Source organism: Lepidochelys kempii, chromosome 4 (assembly GCF_965140265.1).
Source record: "Lepidochelys kempii isolate rLepKem1 chromosome 4, rLepKem1.hap2, whole genome shotgun sequence".
NCBI lineage: Eukaryota > Metazoa > Chordata > Testudines > Cheloniidae > Lepidochelys > Lepidochelys kempii.
The window spans coordinates 140711713-140733323 of NC_133259.1; the positions used below are offsets into that span (position 1 = coordinate 140711713).

Consider the following 21611-nt stretch of genomic DNA (forward strand, 5'->3'; position numbering starts at 1 on the left):
GGGTTAAGTTCACAATGCCTGATGGGGCAAAAACATTGTCGCAGTGGTTTTGGGTACATGTGCCACCCCTCCCTCCGTGAAAGCAACGGCAGAGAATCGTTTTGTGCCTTTTTTTCCATGCGGGCGCCATACTGCTTTCAGCAGACGGTGCGGTAAGACTGCTAACCGTCATCATCGAACCACCACTTCCGCTGCCACTCTGCTCTCCTGCTCTTGTCTCGATAGCGAATTTATCCATGTTGTCTCTCATGGGCTCCCACTTTCGCTGCAACTCAGCTCTCCTGCTCTCCTGAATCCACCTCACAGGTCGTCAGCCACCTCTTCCGCTGCCACTCTGCTCTCCTGGTGGTCTCGCAGAGCCACTTCCGCTGACACTCTGCTCAGCAGCTCTTGTCTCGCCATGACAAGGCGAATGTGCAACCCGCTCAGCTGTTGTGTCCTGGCAGCAGACGGTGCAGTAGGTCTGCAAACCATCGTCATTGAACGACCGCTTCCGCTGGCATTCTGCTCTCCTGCAGACGCCACACCACGATAAGCATGGAGCCCACTCAGATCACCGCAGCAGTTACGAGCATTGTAAATACCTCTCACATTGTCTTGGGGTATGTACAGAACCAGAACCTGCAAAAGCAGGCGAGGAGGCGATGGTAGCACGGTGACAAGAGTGACGAGGACATGGGCACAGACTTCTCTCAAAGCAGTGGCCCCAGCAATTTGGACATCCTGGTGGCAATGGGGCAGGCTCATGCCGTGGAACGCCGATTCTGGGCCCGGGAAACAAGCACAGGCTGGTGGGATCGCAAGTGTTGCAGGTCTGGGATGATTCTCAGTTGCTGCAAAACTTTCACATGTGTAAGGGCACTTTCATGGAACTTTGTGACTTGCTTTCCCCTGCCCTGAAACGCAAGAATACCAAGATGAGAGCAGCCCTCACAGTTCACAAGCGAGTGGCAATAGCCCTCTGGAAGCTTGCAACGCCAGATAGCTACCGGTCAGTCAGGAATCAATTTAGAATCATAGAATATCAGGGTTGGAAGGGACCCCAGAAGGTCATCTAGTCCAACCCCCTGCTCAAAGCAGGACCAATTCCCAGTTAAATCATCCCAGCCAGGGCTTTGTCAAGCCTGACCTTAAAAACCTCTAAGGAAGGAGATTCTACCACCTCCCTAGGTAACGCATTCCAGTGTTTCACCACCCTCTTAGTGAAAAAGTTTTTCCTAATATCCAATCTAAACCTCCCCCACTGCAACTTGAGACCATTACTCCTCGTTCGGTCATCTGCTACCATTGAGAACAGTCTAGAGCCATCCTCTTTGGAACCCCCGTTCAGGTAGTTGAAAGCAGCTATCAAATCCCCCCTCATTCTTCTCTTCTGCAGACTAAACAATCCCAGCTCCCTCAGCCTCTCCTCATAACTCATGTGTTCCAGTCCCCTAATCATTTTTGTTGCCCTTCGCTGGACTCTCTCCAATTTATCCACATCCTTCTTGAAGTGTGGGGCCCAAAACTGGACACAGTACTCCAGATGAGGCCTCACCAATGTCGAATAGAGGGGAACGATCACGTCCCTCGATCTGCTCGCTATGCCCCTACTTATACATCCCAAAATGCCATTGGCCTTCTTGGCAACAAGGGCACACTGCTGACTCATATCCAGCTTCTCGTCCACTGGCACCCCTAGGTCCTTTTCCGCAGAACTGCTGCCTAGCCATTCGGTCCCTAGTCTGTAGCTGTGCATTGGGTTCTTCCGTCCTAAGTGCAGGACCCTGCACTTATCCTTATTGAACCTCATCAGATTCCTTTTGGCCCAATCTTCCAATTGGTCTAGGTCCTTCTGTATCCTATCCCTCCCCTCCAGCGTATCTACCACTCCTCCCAGTTTAGTATCATCCGCAAATTTGCTGAGAGTGCAATCCACACCATCCTCCAGATCATTTATGAAGATATTGAATAAAACCGGCCCCAGGACCGACCCTTGGGGCACTCCACTTGATACCGGCTGCCAACTAGACATGGAGCCATTGATCACTACCCGTTGAGCCCGACAATTTAGCCAGCTTTCTACCCACTTTATAGTGCATTCATCCAGCCCATACTTCCTTAACTTGCTGACAAGAATACTATGGGAGACCGTGTCAAAAGCTTTGCTAAAGTCAAGAAACAATACATCCACTGCTTTCCCTTCATCCACAGAACCAGTAATCTCATCGTAAAAGGCGATTAGATTAGTCAGGCATGACCTTCCCTTGGTGAATCCATGCTGGCTGTTCCTGATCACTTTCCTCTCATGCAAGTGCTTCAGGATTGATTCTTTGAGGACCTGCTCCATGATTTTTCCGGGGACTGAGGTGAGGCTGACTGGCCTGTAGTTCCCAGGATCTTCCTTCTTCCCTTTTTTAAAGATTGGCACTACATTAGCCTTTTTCCAGTCATCCGGGACTTCCCCGGTTCGCCACGAGTTTTCAAAGATAATGGCCAGTGGCTCTGCAATCACAGCCGCCAATTCCTTCAGCACTCTCGGATGCAACTCGTCCGGCCCCATGGACTTGTGCACGTCCAGCTTTTCTAAATAGTCCCTAACCGCCTCTATCTCCACAGAGGGCTGGCCATCTCTTCCGCATTTTGTGATGCCCAGCGCAGCAGTCTGGGAGCTGACCTTGTTAGTGAAAACAGAGGCAAAAAAAGCATTGAGTACATTAGCTTTTTCCACATCCTCTGTCACTAGGTTGCCTCCCTCATTCAGTAAGGGGCCCACACATTCCTTGGCTTTCTTCTTATTGCCAACATACCTGAAGAAACCCTTCTTGTTACTCTTGACATCTCTGGCTAGCTGCAGCTCCAGGTGCGATTTGGCCCTCCTGATAACATTCCTACATGCCCGAGCAATATTTTTATACTCTTCCCTGGTCATATGTCCAACCTTCCACTTCTTGTAAGCTTCTTTTTTATGTTTAAGATCCGCTAGGATTTCACCATTAAGCCAAGCTGGTCGCCTGTCATATTTACTATTCTTTCGATTTGGAGTGGGCAAATCTACTGTGGGGGCTGCTGTGATCCAAGTAGCCAATGAAATCACTAAGCTGCTGCTAACAAGGATAGTGATTCTGGGAAATGTGCAGGTCATAGCAGATGGCTTTGCTGCAATGGGATTCCCTAACTATGGTGGGACCATAGACAGAACGCATATCCCTATCTTGGGACCGGACCACCAAGGCAGCTAGTACACAGACCGAAAGGGGTACTTTTCCCAGGTGTTGCAAGCACTGGTGGATCACAAGGGGCGTTTCATCAACATCAAGGTGGGATGGCTGGGAAAGGTACATGACGCTCGCATCTTCAGGAACTCTGGTCTGTATGAACAGCTGCAGCAAGGGGCTTACTTTCCAGACCAGAAAATAATGATTGGGGATGTTGAAATGCCTATAGTTATCCTTGGGGACCCAGCCTACCCCTTAATGCTATGGCTCGTGAAGCCATACACGGACCGCCAGGACAGTAGTCAGGAGCTGTTCAACTTTCGGCTGAGCAAGTGCAGAATGGTGGTAGAATGTGCATTTGGACATTTAAAAGCACGCTGGCGCAGTTAGACCTCAGCGAAACCAATATTCCCATTGTTATTACTGCTTGCTATGTGCTCCACAATATCTGTGAGAGTAAGGGGGAGACGTTTATGGCGGGGTGGGAACTTGTGGCAAATCGCCTGGCCGCTGATTATGCGCAGCCAGACACCAGGGCTGTAAGAAGAGCACAGGAGGGCGATGCAACAGAGAAGCTTTGAAAACCAGCTTCATGGTTGACCAGGCTACGGTGTGGCAGTTCTGTTTGTTTCTCCTTGATGAAAACCCGCCCTCTTGGTTCACTCTACTTCCCTGTAAGCCAACCCCCCCACCGCCATCACTGCTTGCAGAGGCAATAGAGTCATTATGTTGTTTCAAATTCATGCATTCTTTATTAATTCATCACACAAATAGGGGGATAACTGCCAGGGTAGCCCAGGAGGGGTGGGGGAGGAGGGAAGGACAAAGCCACACTGCACTTCCAAACTTATTGAATGCCAGCCTTCTGTTCCTTGAGCAGTCCTCTGGGATGGAGTGGTTGGGTGCCCGGAGGCCCACCCACCCCGCATTCTTGGGCGTCTGGGTGAGGAGGCTATGGAACTTGCGGAGGAGGGCGGTTGGTTACACAGGGGCTGCAGTGGCGGTCTGTGTCTTTCCTGCACCTCAACCATACGCCGAAGCACATCAGTCTGATCCTCCAGTAGCCTCAGCATTGCATCCTGCCTCCTCTCATCATGCTGCCGCTACCTTTCCTCTTGATCCCGCCACCTCTCCTGTTGCTCCCGCCTTCTGTCCTCACGTTCATTTTGTGCTTTCCTAGACTCTGCCATTGTCTGCCTCCACGCATTCTGCTGGGCTCTTTCAGTTTGGATGGACTGCATGAGCTCAGAGAACATTTCATCGCGAGTGTGTTTTTTTCCCACTTCTTATCTGCGCTAGCCTCTGGGACGGAGATACTAGTCGTAGCGTTGAAACATTTGCAGCTGTGGGAGGAAAAAAAGGGAGATTAAAACTGAAAGAGACACACTGGCCGTTTAAAAGGAGAGGCTGATGTTTTCAGGTTAACATACAGTACAAACCCAACTAACCCTTCTCCCCCCACCCCCCCCACACACACCCAATTCTCTGGGATGATCGCTTCATCCCTCCCCCCACCGCGTGGCTAACAGTGGGGATGATTTCTTTTCAGCCACAGGCAAACAGCCCAGCAGAAACGGCCACCTCAATGTCCCCTGAATAAAATTCCCCTATTTCAACCAGGTGACCATGAATTATATCACTCTCCTGAGGATAACAGAGAGAGATAAAGAACGGATGTTGCTTGAATGCCAGCAAAGACTGGGACCACAAGCTGCCATGCTTTCTTATGCAAGGATTCCAGGCTACGTGCTACTGGCCTGCCATGGTAAAGTGTCCTACCATGGAGGATGCAATAAGGCTGCAAAGGCTTTGGGAATACCTCCAGGACAGCTTCATTGAGATGTCCCTGGAGGATTTCCACCCCATCCCCAGACACGTTAATAGACTTTTCCAGTAGCTGTACAGGCCGCGAATGCATCCTAAGTCTGCAGGGCAAAGTAATCATTAAACACACTTGCTTTTAAACCATGTATTATATTTACAAAGGTACACTCACCAGAGCTTCCTTCTCCACCTTTGAGGTCCGGGAGCCCGGGTTGGGAGGGTATTAGATCTATGGTGATAAACAGTTTCTGGCTGTAGGGGAAAACAGCTTCTCCGCATGCCTGGTGTGCGCTATCATCTTCCTTGTCCCCAAAATCCTCATTCCTGTTGTGTGAGACTCCCCCCTTGCAGGGGTCCACGTGCAGGGGTGGGGGCATCCCCTAGAATTGCATGCAGCTCATCATAGAAGCGGCATGTCTGGGGCTCTGACCCCAAGTGGGCGTTTGCCTCTTGGGTTTTTTGGTAGGCTTCCCTAAGCTCCTTAAGTTTCATGCGGCACTGCTGAAGGTCCCTGTGATAGCCTCTGTCCTTCATGCCCTGGGAGATTTTTTCAAATATTTTGGCATTCGTCTTTTGAAACGGAGTTCTGATAGCACGGATTCATCTCCCCATACAGCGATCAGATCCAGTACCTCCCGTTCAGTCCATGCTGGAGCTCTTTTGCAACTCTGGGACTCCATGGTCACCTCTGCTGATGAGATCTGTACGGTCACCTGTGCTGATCACCTTGCCACACTGGCCAAACAGGAAATGAAATTCAAAAGTTTGCGGGGCTTTTCCTGTCTACCTGGCCAGTGCATCTGAGTTCAGAGTGCTGTCCAGAGCGGTCACAATGGAGCACTGTGGGATAGATCCCGGAGGCCAATACCGTCAAACTGAATCCACACTAACCCATATTCGACCCAGCGATGTCAATTTCAGCGCTAATCCCCTCATCGGGGAGGAGTACAGAAATCAATGTTAAGAGCCCATTAAGTCGACAAAAATGGCTTCGTTGTGTGGATGGGTGCAGGGTTAAATCGATCTAGCACTGCTAAATTCGACCTAAACTTGTAGTGTACACCAGGGCTGAGTCAACAGGACACTATGCACCAGCCTGGGCATTCCATGCAACTGCCCATAATCCCGTAAGTAAACTCTCCAAAGCCACTGTCCAGGGAGGCCTGGATCCCTGAATGTGGGAACAGGACACTGCCCATCTTTCTGAGCAGAGGTCAGGCTGTATCTCATGGAAAACAGAGTAGGGCAGTGCCCACCACAACCATCTTCAACTGCTTCTGCCCTTTGCTATTTCCCAAGCTGCTTACGGAATCTTGGGCATCTCTCCCCATTACTGATTGGGGTCAGTCTCCTTAAATGACCTGCACCTTGGGGCATCTCAGAGCTTAAAAACCTTGTCTCCTCAAGGAAGAAAAAGCTGGTGCCGGAAGCTGGTCCCACGAAAATGGCGACGCTGATTACTCACATCTGACCAGAGCCTCTCAGCACATGGGAGCAGAAAAGCTCCTGGGTCCCTGCTTCCAGCGTTACCACAGCCTGAACTGCCAGGCTCCTGTGCCAACCTGCACATAAACGAATGGCTTTTCCACCACTCCCTGGTGGACATGATTCCAGGCTGAGCTACTGACATTTCCAAGGCAGATACCTACAGGTTTGGGTTAAGACAGAAAGGGGTCAAGCTTTTCGCTCATTTAACCCCTCAGATGTCAGTTTTTGCAGCTCTTACGTGCCACTATTCTACTGCAAGGCTGACATTTCAGGGAGGGGGAACAGTCCCAGGTATTTGAGGCAGGACTTGCTCCCTGCACAGTAACTGCTATGCCAGACCACACTGTAGCAATGAACAGAAGACTGTGTGAGCTGTAATTTCATTCCAAAACTGGAGAGAACGGCCATCTTGCTGCCTTTAAACAGCTAGCTTACTCTCCCTTCTCCACCGACCTGTCACACTGCAGGTGGCAGGAGGTTTCAGCACTCTCCCGGTGTTGCACTCCCTAGTGAGCTGGGCCAGAAGCGCACTGCAGCTGTTCACTCAGCTGCGTTCTTTATTTGTGCAAGTGCAGCATGGGCCGAAACATCAACTGCTCCCCTCAGCAGATTCACAACGCCTGTCCTTGGCATCTCTGGCGGGATGAATGCAGAAGGACAAGAGCAGCAGATACCTTTGGGGAGGAATATGAACTTCATTGCTCTGTAAGACTTTGTGCTACTGCACAGCTCCATGGTTACCAGCAAGAAGCTCCTGGCCTCCCCCTGCACCCAGTATGCAGGCCTTAAAGGAAACTGACCCAAAGGTGCAGCAGAAGTTCTTTGACGTGTCATGTGGAAACAGCAACTGTCTCGATCCTTGAGAGAAATAGGCAACTGGGAGCCCTCGAGAAGAGTCACTCTGACCCCAGTGGAGGCCAGGGTGGAGTTAGTGTTACTCACTGAAGGTCATGAAGAGAGGCAATACCCTTGAGGCAAGAGGCTACCTATTCCACCCTCCCTGCTGAACACTGGGATCCAGATGGCAGGCAGAGAGTGGAAGAGCGTTGATTATTTGTATTTGCTCTTTGCCCCAGTTTAAGAGGTGGGCAATCTGCCACCCAAAATAGAGCAGGAGGAAACATCTTTTAAACCGATTAAAGCCCAGCATATACCATGCACTGCAAAGAATTACCTAATCTCATTCATACGGATTTGCCTACTAATGATGTTATTTCTTTTTAAGCATTAGTAGTTTTACCAAATAGAACCTTGGATTCCCAGACACTAAAATGGTCACAAGGGCCGCAAGGAAAAGAGCCAGCAAGTTGATTGACGGTTTCAACCCTTAAAATGGAACTGTGAGGAACAGGTCGAGAAGAAATTTTACAAATGAGCTGAGTCTGGTTTGTCACACTGGGTGGAAGTTCTAGGACATACCTGTCTGATCTCGGTTTCCATCTCAGGGTTAGTCCCACAGTGTTAGTGAGGAAACCCCACTTGTGTCATGGGCTCTCTGGTATCGGTTTGATTTATAATTACTCCTTTTAGAATGAGACAATTAATACTCTGAACAGATGGTACCGTATGTGCACAGCCTGCCACCAACCCAATTCAGCGGCGATCTTCACAATGAAGTAAGGCAAAACTGGAAAGTAAAATCAACACACTCTAAAGATTGTATAGAAAGCGTACAGGGCCAGGAAAGCCAGAGCTGGGTGTGAGTAATAGCAGCATGCAAAATAGCAGGGACAAGAGCTAGCGGGAGAGTGAAGTAACAGGGCCAAGCGCATGCAGATCAGTAAGCTCAGACACATGCGGAGATTTCAGACTGGCCAGAGGTCACACAGGAGGTCAGAACAAAGAGGCTTGGAACAGTTACTACAGTATCACCCAGAACTCCAAACTTCCAGGGGAGCACAGCTTCACCTCCTGCTCTGCTCCCCATTGGTGCACGGTTTGGGAAGGGACAGACGCAGTTCTGGGCTCGGATTCTCTCTCCTCCCAAGTGCCAAAGGGTTCTATAGACTGGAAGGGAAAGCGTCACAGCAGCACGAGCTGGCAGCCTATGTGCCATCCCTCACAGGAACAAGCAGGTACTGTCTCACCACCTCTCTTTGGCATTTCTAGTGGGCCCATCACTGTAGCATCTGGGTGCCTAGAGTGTTTGCAGGATTGCCTTGTCAAAGTTACAACATTCCCCCATCAGACTGCTCGGCTCCGCCGAGACCCGCATAGCTTTCCTTTTGCTACAACTGCAATTTGAAACAAACAACAGATTTGTGGGGATTTTCTGGCCTTCTCTTTTTCCCTGGCTGCTGCCACGATATAACAGGGGTGGGTGTAAGGGAGGTGGCTCTTTCAGGAGAAAAGTTAGTGTCTGAAAAAGAGGGATTTGGGAAAAACTGTCATTTTACAGGTTTCAGAGTAACAGCCGTGTTAGTCTGTATTCGCAAAAAGAAAAGGAGGACTTGTGGCACCTTAGAGACTAATTGGTTAGTCTCTAAGGTGCCACAAGTCCTCCTTTTCTTTTTGTCATTTTACAAGTATTACATTTAGGGAAAATGGCGACTTGTCTTCAAAGCAGAAAGAAAACGTTCGTTAGCCAGCAGTACCTGCTTCCAAATTCAGATTTTTTGCTCTTTTGAGACAGTGTTTTCCCTATTTCTGAGTTTATCTTCTTGGCTATCTATTTCTGATACTTTCTATTTCTGATACCACAAAATAGTCCAGTGACAACCTGCCTCCCTTAGCAAACTGTTACACATCGATTCAAAAACCATACCAGGCCCTATGACAACACCTCTTTGATCATCCAGAGCAGTCACTGTCTGTTTTCATCTCTCCCTTTAGACAGTAAATTCAATGGGGCAGGGAGTCTGCCTACATCTAGGGTGCACAGCTCTGAGCACACTGTTGGGGCTTTACACAGGAGATTTACATCCATTACAGCAATAGCTGGAAGGAAACACAAGGCAACGGAATGTGAAAGCCAAGGTTAACGTATCAGCCTAAGCTATAGGATGAAGATCACAATACTTGTGTTGGGCCTTTGGATTCTAAAGCCAACTCTTGTGTGTTGGTTTCAAGAATTTCAATACATGCACCCAGAGAGAAATATGATGGGCACATTTCACAAGTACAAATAGTTAACTCACACCCAGTACTGGTGTGAAAGCTTTACCCTGTTGCTGTGAAGAAACAGCAGAAAGTTCTCAGAACTCCCAAGTAAAACAACATTGTTTGGTTTATGAGCCCATGTTCCCTACCAGGTTGTGTGGCAGGCTGAGAAGTGGTGAAGGATACCTTCCCACAAAGCAATGCTCTTCCCCCAGTCAGTCATGTGGACTCTAATTACCTAGCATCTTGTAAGCAAGCTGGGCCAATCTAGGCGCCGGAGAAGGGGAACACATGCAATGAGTAAACATGCGACCATACAATGGAAGGCACATCAGCAATGAGTGACAATGAGCCGAGATGTATTTGGGGGCATTTCATGCGGCCAGGAGATTCTGCGACGTACAGATTAATTGCCAAAAAAAATGCACCACCTTTTTAGGTTTCGCTCCGCGCTGCATGAAGAGGGGACAAAGGTTAGAAGTTAGAGTTTACACTGCCTGGACAGACAACAGAAGTGAACCATTCACACGCCTGCATGTTACTATTCTGAGCGGTTATACAGCTTTCCCTGCTGTTCCTGAGGAAGGTACTTTGATCTGTTCTGCTGAAGTCACCAGTCCCCAATAATACAAACAATCAGCACGGAAGAAAGCACCCAGATTAGAATCATAGAATCATAGAATATCAGGGTTGGAAGGGACCCCAGAAGGTCATCTAGTCCAACCCCCTGCTCAAAGCAGGACCAATTCCCAGTTAAATCATCCCAGCCAGGGCTTTGTCAAGCCTGACCTTAAAAACCTCTAAGGAAGGAGATTCTACCACCTCCCTAGGTAACGCATTCCAGTGTTTCACCACCCTCTTAGTGAAAAAGTTTTTCCTAATATCCAATCTAAACCTCCCCCACTGCAACTTGAGACCATTACTCCTCGTTCTGTCATCTGCTACCATTGAGAACAGTCTAGAGCCATCCTCTTTGGAACCCCCTTTCAGGTAGTTGAAAGCAGCTATCAAATCCCCCCTCATTCTTCTCTTCTGCAGGCTAAACAATCCCAGCTCCCTCAGCCTCTCCTCATAACTCATGTGTTCCAGTCCCCTAATCATTTTTGTTGCCCTTCGCTGGACTCTCTCCAATTTATCCACATCCTTCTTGAAGTGTGGGGCCCAAAACTGGACACAGTACTCCAGATGAGGCCTCACCAATGTCGAATAGAGGGGAACGATCACGTCCCTCGATCTGCTCGCTATGCCCCTACTTATACATCCCAAAATGCCATTGGCCTTCTTGGCAACAAGGGCACACTGCTGACTCATATCCAGCTTCTCGTCCACTGGCACCCCTAGGTCCTTTTCCGCAGAACTGCTGCCTAGCCATTCGGTCCCTAGTCTGTAGCTGTGCATTGGGTTCTTCCGTCCTAAGTGCAGGACCCTGCACTTATCCTTATTGAACCTCATCAGATTCCTTTTGGCCCAATCTTCCAATTGGTCTAGGTCCTTCTGTATCCTATCCCTCCCCTCCAGCGTATCTACCACTCCTCCCAGTTTAGTATCATCCGCAAATTTGCTGATTAACCTAAACAAGTCTGTGAAAGGTGGCCTGCCAGCATGTAGCAGACAACTGAGCTGGCAGTTGCCTTGAGGCTTGTGGGCTTTATCCCAGAGTAACTATAATCAGGCTTTGGCTCCTAGGGCATTAAGGCTTCTAAGGTTCCAGGAAAGAACATTTTGAAAGGCAAATGACTGCACATGACAGTTTAGTTAATTGTGAGGCAGTGGGGTCTAGTGGAGAGAGCACTGGACTGGACTCAGGAAACCTGGGCTCTATTCCCAGCTCTGCCACTGGCCTGCCAGGTACCTTGGGCAAGTCACTGCCCTTCTGTGCCTCAGTTTCCCCAACTGTAAAAAACAGATAATGCTGTAGATACTGCCCTGCTCTGTGAAGGGCCTCACACTCTGCTGATGACAAACGCTAGAACAGCTGGGTATTATTTTGTTTCCAATACTGTCAGTTAATGCATTTGGCCCCAGAAGCCTGGGATTGCTAGGGAGGTAGGTCTGCCCCAACCTCATCCCTAACAAACACTTCCTATTCCAAACTGACCCCCCATTCAGCAATCTCTGCTCAGCTGCTGACTGCACTACATCTGGTGATTTCTTTGCATCTTACAGCCATCCACACGTCAAGTTCCCCACTGTAAAATTAGAGCCGAGTGAATTAAAACTGGGCAGGCCTGCAGTAACCAAGAGGGATATGAACAATTGCTCATGACTGGGTTATAACTAATATTTAAGCCTCAAATTATACAAAGATAAGGGCTTGAATATGTGACTTTCCCCATTAGACAGATCTGCCCTGGCTGTGTCGAATCTATCTACCAAACCAGGCAGAAATATGTTGAGAGAGAGAGAAAGAGAATTTTCTCCTTTCCCCAAGTAGCACTGACCTCTACAGACATGCTACCATGAGTCACTTTCCATATCAAAACCAAAAGCACCATCATTATTTCAATTACCATAGCAGTCAGGGTGAGGCCGAGGGAGAAGGCTACTGTTGCCATATTTACATGTGTGTAAGCCTCTTATTTCATCCATTTTAACACAGGTCCAGTGTCCACCCTCCCAGAGATTAGCAGTACCGTTCTGCTTTGCCACCTCTATTCTAGCTTTACCAAGCAGCATGCTTTCTGGCAGAGCGCTCTCAGTCTGAGGCTGGGATGACAGACGCCCTTCAGGAACATGAACAGGTGGTGTTCACTTTATATTCAAATACCAGGAGCTTTTTACATAAAAACAGATTCAACAATACATGCATTTACTTATCCTCCATTTGGATCAGGACACAACACAAGGTACAAATTCTATGCTATTATAAAGTGCCAAGGGAAGTCTTAAAGCAGAGAGAATCTCTGATTTCTAAGTAGCTGGTTTACCACGATGCAGTCACAGATTACCAGCATTTATCCCCGGGATTAGCAGAAAGGACTGGAGATAAAATTCACATGAAATCCACCCCCAGCACAGAGACACATTTAAGTGATGCAACCTATGTCAAGAAACAACTCTTTCCCAGTGTTACCCGTACCACCTCAGTGTGTTAACATCTGTCCATTGCCCTGCTGGTTTACTGTTAACATTGCAATGGCTTTGGACCAAGAAATAGACCATTTCATTCCATTTTGGGGCTCTCATGAGCAAGCTTCAACGATGTGCGAGACAATATTTTAATTAAGGCAGGAATGTTTCTTAGTGATTAAAAAACTGGAACTGGGAAAAAGGACTCCTGGGTTCCATTCTCAGCTCTGCCACTGACTGATCGGGTGCGGGGGTTGGGGGAGGTGCACATGTTAACAACAGACAATTCTCCAATCTGCATCTCAGTTCAAAGTAGAAATCCTTACCTAGAATCGTAGAATCATAGAATATCAGGGTTGGAAGGGACCTCAGGAGGTCATCTAGTCCAACCCCGACCAATCCCCAGTTAAATCATCCCAGCCAGGGCTTTGTCAAGTCTGACCTTAAAAACTTCTAAGGAAGGAGATTCTACCACCTCCCTAGGTAACGCATTCCAGGGCTTCACCACCCTCCTAGTGAAAAAGTTTTTCCTAATATCCAACCTAAACCTCCCCCACTGCAACCTGAGACCATTACTCCTTGTCCTGTCATCTTCTACCACTGAGAATAGTCTAGAACCATCCTCTTTGGCACCACCTCTCAGGTAGTTGAAAGCAGCTATCAAATCCCCCCTCATTCTTCTCTTCTGCAGGCTAAACAATCCCAGTTCCCTCAGCCTCTCCTCATAAGTCATGTGTTCCAGACCCCTAATCATTTTTGTTGCCCTTCGGTGGACTCTCTCCAATTTATCCACATCCTTCTTGTAGTGTGGGGCCCAAAACTGGACACAGTACTCCAGATGAGCCCTCACCAATGTCGAATAGAGGGGATCGATCACGTCCCTCGATCTGCTGGCTATGCCCCTACTTATACATCCCAAAATGCCATTGGCCTTCTTGGCAACAAGGGCACACTGTTGACTCATATCCAGCTTCTCGTCCACTGTCACCCCTAGGTCCTTTTCCGCAGAACTGCTGCCGAGCCATTCAGTCCCTAGTCTGTAGCGGTGCATTGGATTCTTCTGTCCTAAGTGCAGGACTCTGCACTTATCCTTGTTGAACCTCATCAGATTTTATTGGCCCAATCCTCCAATTTGTCTAGGTCCCTCTGTATCCTATCCCTACCCTCCAGTGTATCTACCTCTCCTCCCAGTTTAGTGTCATCTGCAAACTTGCTGAGGGTGCAATCCACACCATCCTCCAGATCATTAATGAAGATATTGAACAAAACCGGCCCCAGGACCGACTCTTGGGGCACTCCACTTGATACCGGCTGCCAACTAGACACGGAGGTAAGCCCCAGGGATGTTGGACCAGGCTTAGGGGAGGTAAGACACAGGATCCTTGGATGAAAGTTGCTACAGTGGGGCAGTGTCTTTTTTTTTTTTTTTTTTTAAATCTGTCTGTAAACTCTTTTGGACCTCAGATGTTTGTAAAATTATCCCATGTCCCTTTAACCTTGGGAAGACCTGAAGAAAAGGGAGACTATTTTGGCTAAAGGTATCTCAAAGACATGGCTGGTAACTCAACTATAGGGTGGCAAAATTAGTCCCCAAAGGACATGGAGACACCTTTTCCGGTCATGTGCCATGTTAGATCACTGAACACTCTGATGCAGTGTATTTTAGGGTTATAGCTCAAGGGGGCACAGGGTGCCTATTATTTACAATAGCACTTTCCCTTGACTCTAGTGTCATCTAGTGGCAAAATACTGTTAATCTGCAGCTCTTGAATGTAATGAGAGGCAGCAAACAGCAGTAAGACTGTCCTTGGGAGAGGTGGGAAGCTGCTCTGTGATGTCATCAAGCTTCTAGACAGTATTTTTACTAATACAATTAGGCTCTTCTTGAAGAGCAGGGTATTGCCTCAAGCAACGATCAGGGTGCTCTGCAAATCCAAATGGAATCATCAAGGGACAAGAACAGTTGTAAAATGCATTTCAGCACAAAGGTGTGATCACCCCTCATGCCCAGTAAAAATGGGAAAGGTCTTCAGTATCATTCCGATTACAAAGATGATGAAACCAAGGCAGAGAGGAGAAGTTATCTGCCCAAAGTCGCACAGAATCAATAAAGGCCCGTCTACACAGGAAGTTAATTTGGATTAAGGTAGGATGTGAATTTAAAACAGAATAGCTATTCCTGATTAACTCCCTGTGTGGATGTTCTTAGACGCTCATATTCCAGAATAAGAGCATCCACACAGGGAGTTAATCAGAAACTCTTCCCTGTGTAGACAAGCTTTAAGTAGCTGAGCACTGCAGATGGCCTGAAGGAGAGCAAGGCTTGGCTTTGATGTCTCAGGGCCTAACTTCACTGTCTTGCACCTTGTAGAGTTATTTACCCCTGTGCAAAGGGGATGTAAATGCTCCCCGCAGCGTGAGTGAATGGACTGTTCTGATTTGGTAGCATTTTTACAATGACTTTGCACACAGGTTCCATCGCCTTCATGCTCTTAGCTTTGTGCTAACTACCATGCTGCTTGAAACAGCCTCCGCTCCCCATCTGCCAAGTCCCCTCTTCTTCTGGTAAACCCACTTCCTTCCAGGAACTGATCCTTCTTCCTCACTCTTCTTGAGATGCTGTCCCATGACTTGCCTAAACAAGACTAAACCTTGTGAGGGCAGAGAACACATCTTACTCTAAAACCCCATGTAAGTGTTGTTTAGTAACAGATTGAGCCCAATAACTTGTGTGACTATCGAGGATTAACAGGATACAGTTCTAGGACTCTGCTCTTTTTGCTTCTCATTAGACCCACACTCGCTACTGAAACAGTTTTCAAGAAGAGGGGATCAGACACCACATCCCCTTCCTGAAGAGGAAGAAATATGTCCAGAAAAGGCAAAGCAGAGAAATGAGGAGAAAGCCATGAAGTCTGGGCATCTCAGGACTTCCTATCAGTCCCACCTTGGTTCTTGGTACCACATTCTCAGAAGCAGAAAAAGCAAAGAGGTACCACGTTAACAAGAGAGAACTGCAACGAGGCAGTAGTTATCTGCCAAGATCAACATGCTAGAAGAGACGCCACAACACAGAAAATCCACATCTCAGAAATAGATATTGTGATTTCTAAGGAATTTGTGCTAATGGATAGTCCACTCCTAACAGGCCATGCTTTACACTCAGGGTACTTCTACCCTGCAGCTAGGAGGTGTCATTCCCATCTTGGGCAGACATACAAGTGCTAACTCAGCTCGACCCAACTGCAGTGTAGACAGCCTCTGGGACTGCGAGGCAGGAGCGACCACTGCTTCGCAGGAGCTGGATTTGTTCTTATACTAAACATTCTTTAAGGTTGACTTTACTGTGAAACATTCGACTGATAATTTTCTGGACTTAGATGATTCAGTGTCTCCACAGAATGCGTCTCTCTGTATAGGTGCTAAAAACTGGATTCAGGATGAAAAACAATTGTGGCAACATGCGATGAAGGCTTGCGTAGAGACGTCATTCAGAATAAAGATAGGATTCTCAGACAAAGAGAACCACGGGCTACAAGCAGAGGTGGCTTCCAACACTAGGCTGGGAACACTGCTGACGACAATGCCAGGAAGCTCTCAGGCAACCGCTATGGATAGCCTAGTAGCTCTGAGTTTTACAGAGTAACATCAGGCCAAGGGAAGGGTCATCTCACAGAGGAGGAGATGACACGGATTTTGATGGCATTTCCTAAGCTATTGCCATACTCCCTAGCAAGACACTTGCCATGTAATTTCAGACAGCAAATGTTGGTTCCTCCATAACTGGCCAAAGAATGGGGTTAGTAAAATCAAGACTTGCTTGTAAGAAACCAAATCTGGATCAGACAGTGGTAACTTATCAAACCAATTCCCCTTGCAGCACTGAGTGCTTGTCGTTTTGAGTGGAATAGCCTCCATACCATCAGCAGCAACTTGATTTAAATGGGCAGCAATGCTGGGGAATGCTTGGTCTAGAGCATGTGCTTTGTTAGAGATTTTGGTCCCAGGACTCATTTGGCCCTCAGCACCAAAGCATCAAAGGAATGGGCAGAGTCTCCTGGCACAGGGGAACATGCAGAGTCTCTAAAGCAACCAATATTGAGCTTTGGCTCCTTTGCCTAGGATTGTGCGCCGGCTCAGAGCCAGATTATTAAGTGTCTGGGCACAGGCTTGCCACGCGCTGACAGAGGAGCGAACTGGGCAGTCAGAATTTTTAACATTAAGCCCTAAAGCAAAACCCTTTCTAAGTATCTTCAGTATTTATAGGGTACCAGTCAGAGTGTCATTTACGCACCAAGTTACATGCACAACTTGCCCACTCATGGGCAAAATGCTGTGCGGGCAGCTCAGAGCATTTAGCCCACCTTGTTTCCATGTGGGCAGCTATCCCAGGTCACAAGGAAATAGAGCCTGAGCTGGCAGAGCCCTAACTTGCAAAACCGGTTTCCAATACTGAAGATGAAAGGAAGACGGTATGTAGCTGAGCATGCAGCTTTCACGGGTATCAGTGGGCATTTTGCATTCTGTCTGACAGCAGTAAACAGCAGTTAAGAGGATGTCCAAATAACCCTACAGTACATTTAGAACACTGGCAATTTCCACAGTGAAGGTTTAGGAGGAGGACTATCCACAGCATGTTACAATGCAGGAATCATTAGATGGGATAGGCTGCATGTAGTCCAGTCTCTGACAGTGGCCAGCACCAGATTCTTCAGAGAATGGTGCAAGAAAAACCCAAGTGAGCCACTATGGAATAAACCCAGAGGTTCTCAAACTGGGGTCGTGACCCCGTTTTAGTGGGGTTGCCAGGGCTGACTTAGACTTGCTGAGGCCCAGGGCCGAAGATGAAGCTTGAGCCCCACCACCCGGGGCTGAAGCCTGAGGGTTCAGCCCTGCATGACGGGGCTTTGGTTACAGGCCCCCTGCCTGAGGCTGAAGCCCTTGGGCTTCAGTTTTGGCCCCCCCTGCATGGGGCGGTGGGGTTTGGCCTTTGGCCTCCCCATCCTGGGGTGTGTGGCTCAGGCTTCGGTCCCCTCTCCCGGGGTCATGTAGTAATTTTTGTTGTCAGAAGGAGATTGCAGTGCGATGAAGTTTGAGAATCCCTGGAATAACCTGTCGAGTGGGGAAGTCTCCGCCTAACCGCAGCAGTTAGTGTTTGGCTTGTGTTATGAAGATGTACAAAACCTGTGCACCCTAGCTAGTGTAACAGTGAACGTCCGAGCAGCTCTTTGACTGCATGTGGTCAGGTTGACCAAGGTCTCTGAAGGATTAAAGTATAGCATCTATGCCTCTGCTCCAATTTTCTGTTGGCTTTGGAAACATACATTAAAACTAGGTTCAATGGGGGCAGGTGACCAAAGCCCACAGGTCAGTCAAGAACATGGAGACCTGGGAGACGGTTTGGAATCTGGGAGGAGCATGGGCCGTTATAGCAGGGATAAAGGAGAGACAAGACAGAACTGGGGGAGAATCAAATCAGTATCTTAGATGTCTGTATACTAATATGAGAAGTATGGGGAATAAGCAGGAAGAACTCGAAATACTAGTAAATAAACACAACTATGACATAGTTGGCATCAGAGTGATCTGGTGGGATAATACACGACTGGAATATTGGTATTGAATGATACAGCCTGCTCAGGAAAGACAGGCAGGGAAAAAAGGGAGGAGGTTTTGCCTTAGATATTAAAAATGAATACACTTGGACTGAGGTTGAGATGGAAACAGGAGACAGACTTGTTGAAAGTCTCTGGGTATGGATAAAAGGGGTATACCACAAGGGTGATGCCATGGTAGGGCTCTATTACAGAGCAACTAACCAGGAAGAAGAGGTGGATGAGGGGTTTTTTAAATAACTAACAAAATCATCCAAAGCACAGGACTTGGTGGTGATGGGGGACTTCAACTACCCAGACATCTGTTGGGAAAATAACACAGCAGGGCACAGATTATCCAACAAGTTCTTGGAATGTATTGGAGACCATTTTTTATTTCAGAAGGTGAACACAGCTACCAGGGGAGAGGCTGTTCAAGATTTGATTTTGACAAATTGGGAGGAACTGGTTGAGAATTTGAAAGTGGAAGGCAGCTTGAGTGAAAGTGATCATGAAATGACAGAGTTCATGATTCTAAGGGATGGTAGGAGGGAGAACAGCAAAATAAAGACAATGGATTTCAAGAAGGCAGACTTTAGCAAACTCAGGGAGCTGGTAGGTAAGATCCCATGGGAAGCAAATCTAAGGGGAAAAACAATAGAAGACAATTGGCAGTTTTTCAGAGAGACGTTATTAAGGGCATAAGAGCAAACTATCCCACTGCATACGAAAGACAAGGAAGCATGTGTAGGAAGTTTCTTACCCCACTGCGTAGGAAAGATAGGAACAACGGCAAGAGACCTCCTGGCTTAACCAGGAGATCTTCAATGATCTAAAAATCAAGAAAAGTGGAATCTAGGTGAAATTACAAAGGATGAATATAAACAAATAATACAAGTATATAGGGACAAAATTAGAAAGGCCAAGGCACAAAACGAAATCAAACTATCTAAAAACATAAAGGGTGACAAAAAAACATTCTACAAATACATTAGACGCAAGAGGAAGACCAAGGACAGGGTAGGCCCATTACTCAATGAGGAGGGAAAAACAACAACAGAATATGTGAAAATGGCAGAAGTGCTTAATGACTTCATTTCGGTTTACACCAAGCAGGTTGGTGGTGATTGGATGTCTAACATAGTGAATGCCAGTTGAAATGAGGTAGGATCAGAAGAGGCTAAAATAGGGAAAGAACAAGTTAAAAGTTACTTTGGACAAATCACATGCATCCATCGAACTGGGTATTCAACCACGACAGCTTATGCTCCAATATGTCTGTTAGTCTATAAGGTGTCACAGGACACTGCTGCTTTTACAGATCCAGACTAACACGGCTACCTCTCTGATACTTGTACAAATTAGATGTCTTCAAGTCACAACGGCCTGATGAAATGCATCCTAGAATACTCAAGGAGCTGACTGAGGAGATATCTGAGCCATTAGCGATTATCTTTGAGAAGTCATGGAAGATGAGAGAGATTCCAGAAGACTGGAAAAGGACAAATATAGTGCCCATCTATAAAAAAGGACAACCCAGGGAATTACAGATCAGTCATCTTAACTTCTGTACTCAGAAAGATAGTGGAGCAAACAATTAAGCAATCAATTTGAAAACATCTAGAAGATAATAAGGTGATAAGTAACAGTCAGCATGGATTTGTCAAGAACAAATCATGTCAAACCAACCTTATAGCTTTCTTTGACAGGGTAACAAGCCTTGTGGATTTTTTTGGGGGAGGGGTGGGGGGAGGGAAGACGCGAGGGAGAGAGCAGTAGATGTGGTATATCTTGATTTTAGTAAAACTTTTGATACCATCCCATAAATAAACTAGGGAAACACAATCTAGATGGAGCTACTATAAGGTGGATGCAAAACTGGTTGAAAACCATTCCCAGAGAGTAGTTATCAGTGGTTCACAGTCATGCTGGAAGGGCCTAACGAGCAGGGTCCTGCAGGGATCAGTTCTGGGTCCGATTCTGTTCAATATCTTCATCAATGATTTAGATGATGGCATAGAGAGAGTACACTTATAAAGTTTGCAGACGATACCAAGCTGGGCGGGGTTGCAAGTGACCTTTGGAGGATAGGATTAAAATTCAAAATGGTCTGGACAAACTGGAGAAATGCTCTGAAGTAAATAGGACGAAATTCAATCAGGACAAATGCAAAGTACTCCACTTAGGAAGGAACCATCAGTTGCACACATACAAAATGGGAAATCACTGCCTAGGAAGGAATACTGCAGAATGGGATCTGGGGGTCATAGTGGATTACAACTAAATATGAGTCAACAATGTAACACTGCTGCAAAAAAAGCGAACATCATTCTGGGATGTATTAGCAGGAGTGTTGCAAGTAAGACACAAGAAGTAATTCTTCCACTCTACTACACTCTGATACGGCCTCAACTGGAGTATTGTGCCCAGTTCTGGGCACTACATTTCAGGAAGGATGTGGACAAATTTGAGAAAGTCCAGAGAAGAGCAACAAAAAATTATTAAAGATCTAGAAAACATGACCTATGAGGGAAGATTGAAAAAAATTGGGTTTGTTTAGTCTGGAAAAGAGAAGACTGAGAGTGGACATGATAACAGTTTTCAAGTATGAAAAGGTTGTTACAAGGAGGAGGAAGAAAGTTTGTTTTTCTTAACCTCTGAGGACAGGACAAGAAGCAATGGGCTTAAATTGTAGCAACGAAGGTCTAGGTTAGACATTAAGAAAAACTTCCTAACTGTCAGGGTGGTGAAGCACTGGAATAAATTGCCCAGGGAGGTTGTGGAATCTCTATCACTGGACATTTTTAAGAGCAGGTTAGACAAACACCCATCAGGACTGGCCTAGAGAATTAGTCCTGCCATGAGTGCAGGGGACTGAACTAGGTGACCTCTCCAGGTCCCTCCCAGTCCTATGATTCTATGACTGGACACCCAGACACAGGAACAGGCACCCATGTAGGTCTTGTACGAGCCACCAGGACTCCCGGACAAAGATAATTAGGGCAGTATATATAAAGCTTAACTGTAAACTAGGCACATATCCAGGAAATCCTACAGGTTTTCAGCAGAAAAGGTGAATTTAAAATATGCTGTTAAAGAGTGAGTTACCTCCTTCTCTGAAACGTAAGGGCCATTTGGCGGGAAACAGCAATGGCACATTACTGGAAAGTATTCGGGGGCAGGATCTGCAACACTGAATCAAATAGAGAATGACCCCCCCTTCCCCCCCCCCCCAAAAAAAAAAAACGAAAACAGGCTGCAATGATCGATTGTTCACCTCCCTCCCGCCAGTGCGATCCCACTGAGAGAGGACTGTTTGTAACTAACTGAAAAGGTTTCT

At 47.1% G+C, this 21611-nt stretch overlaps 1 protein-coding gene across 10 annotated transcripts in view; it reads right to left on the reverse strand.

The window, feature by feature from the left end:
- Positions 1 to 21611, reverse strand: part of DCTN1 (dynactin subunit 1) — a 146273-nt gene that overhangs the window by 55668 nt on the left and 68994 nt on the right. For 6 of the 10 annotated variants that reach the window (XM_073343114.1, XM_073343113.1, XM_073343119.1 and 3 more), the window contains exon 5: positions 10040 to 10060. The exons of the other annotated variants lie outside the window; for them this stretch is intronic. In XM_073343114.1, the coding sequence (XP_073199215.1) occupies positions 10040 to 10060 (21 nt within the window). The remainder of the gene's footprint in view (positions 1 to 10039; positions 10061 to 21611) is intronic. 10 annotated transcript variants of the gene reach the window in all.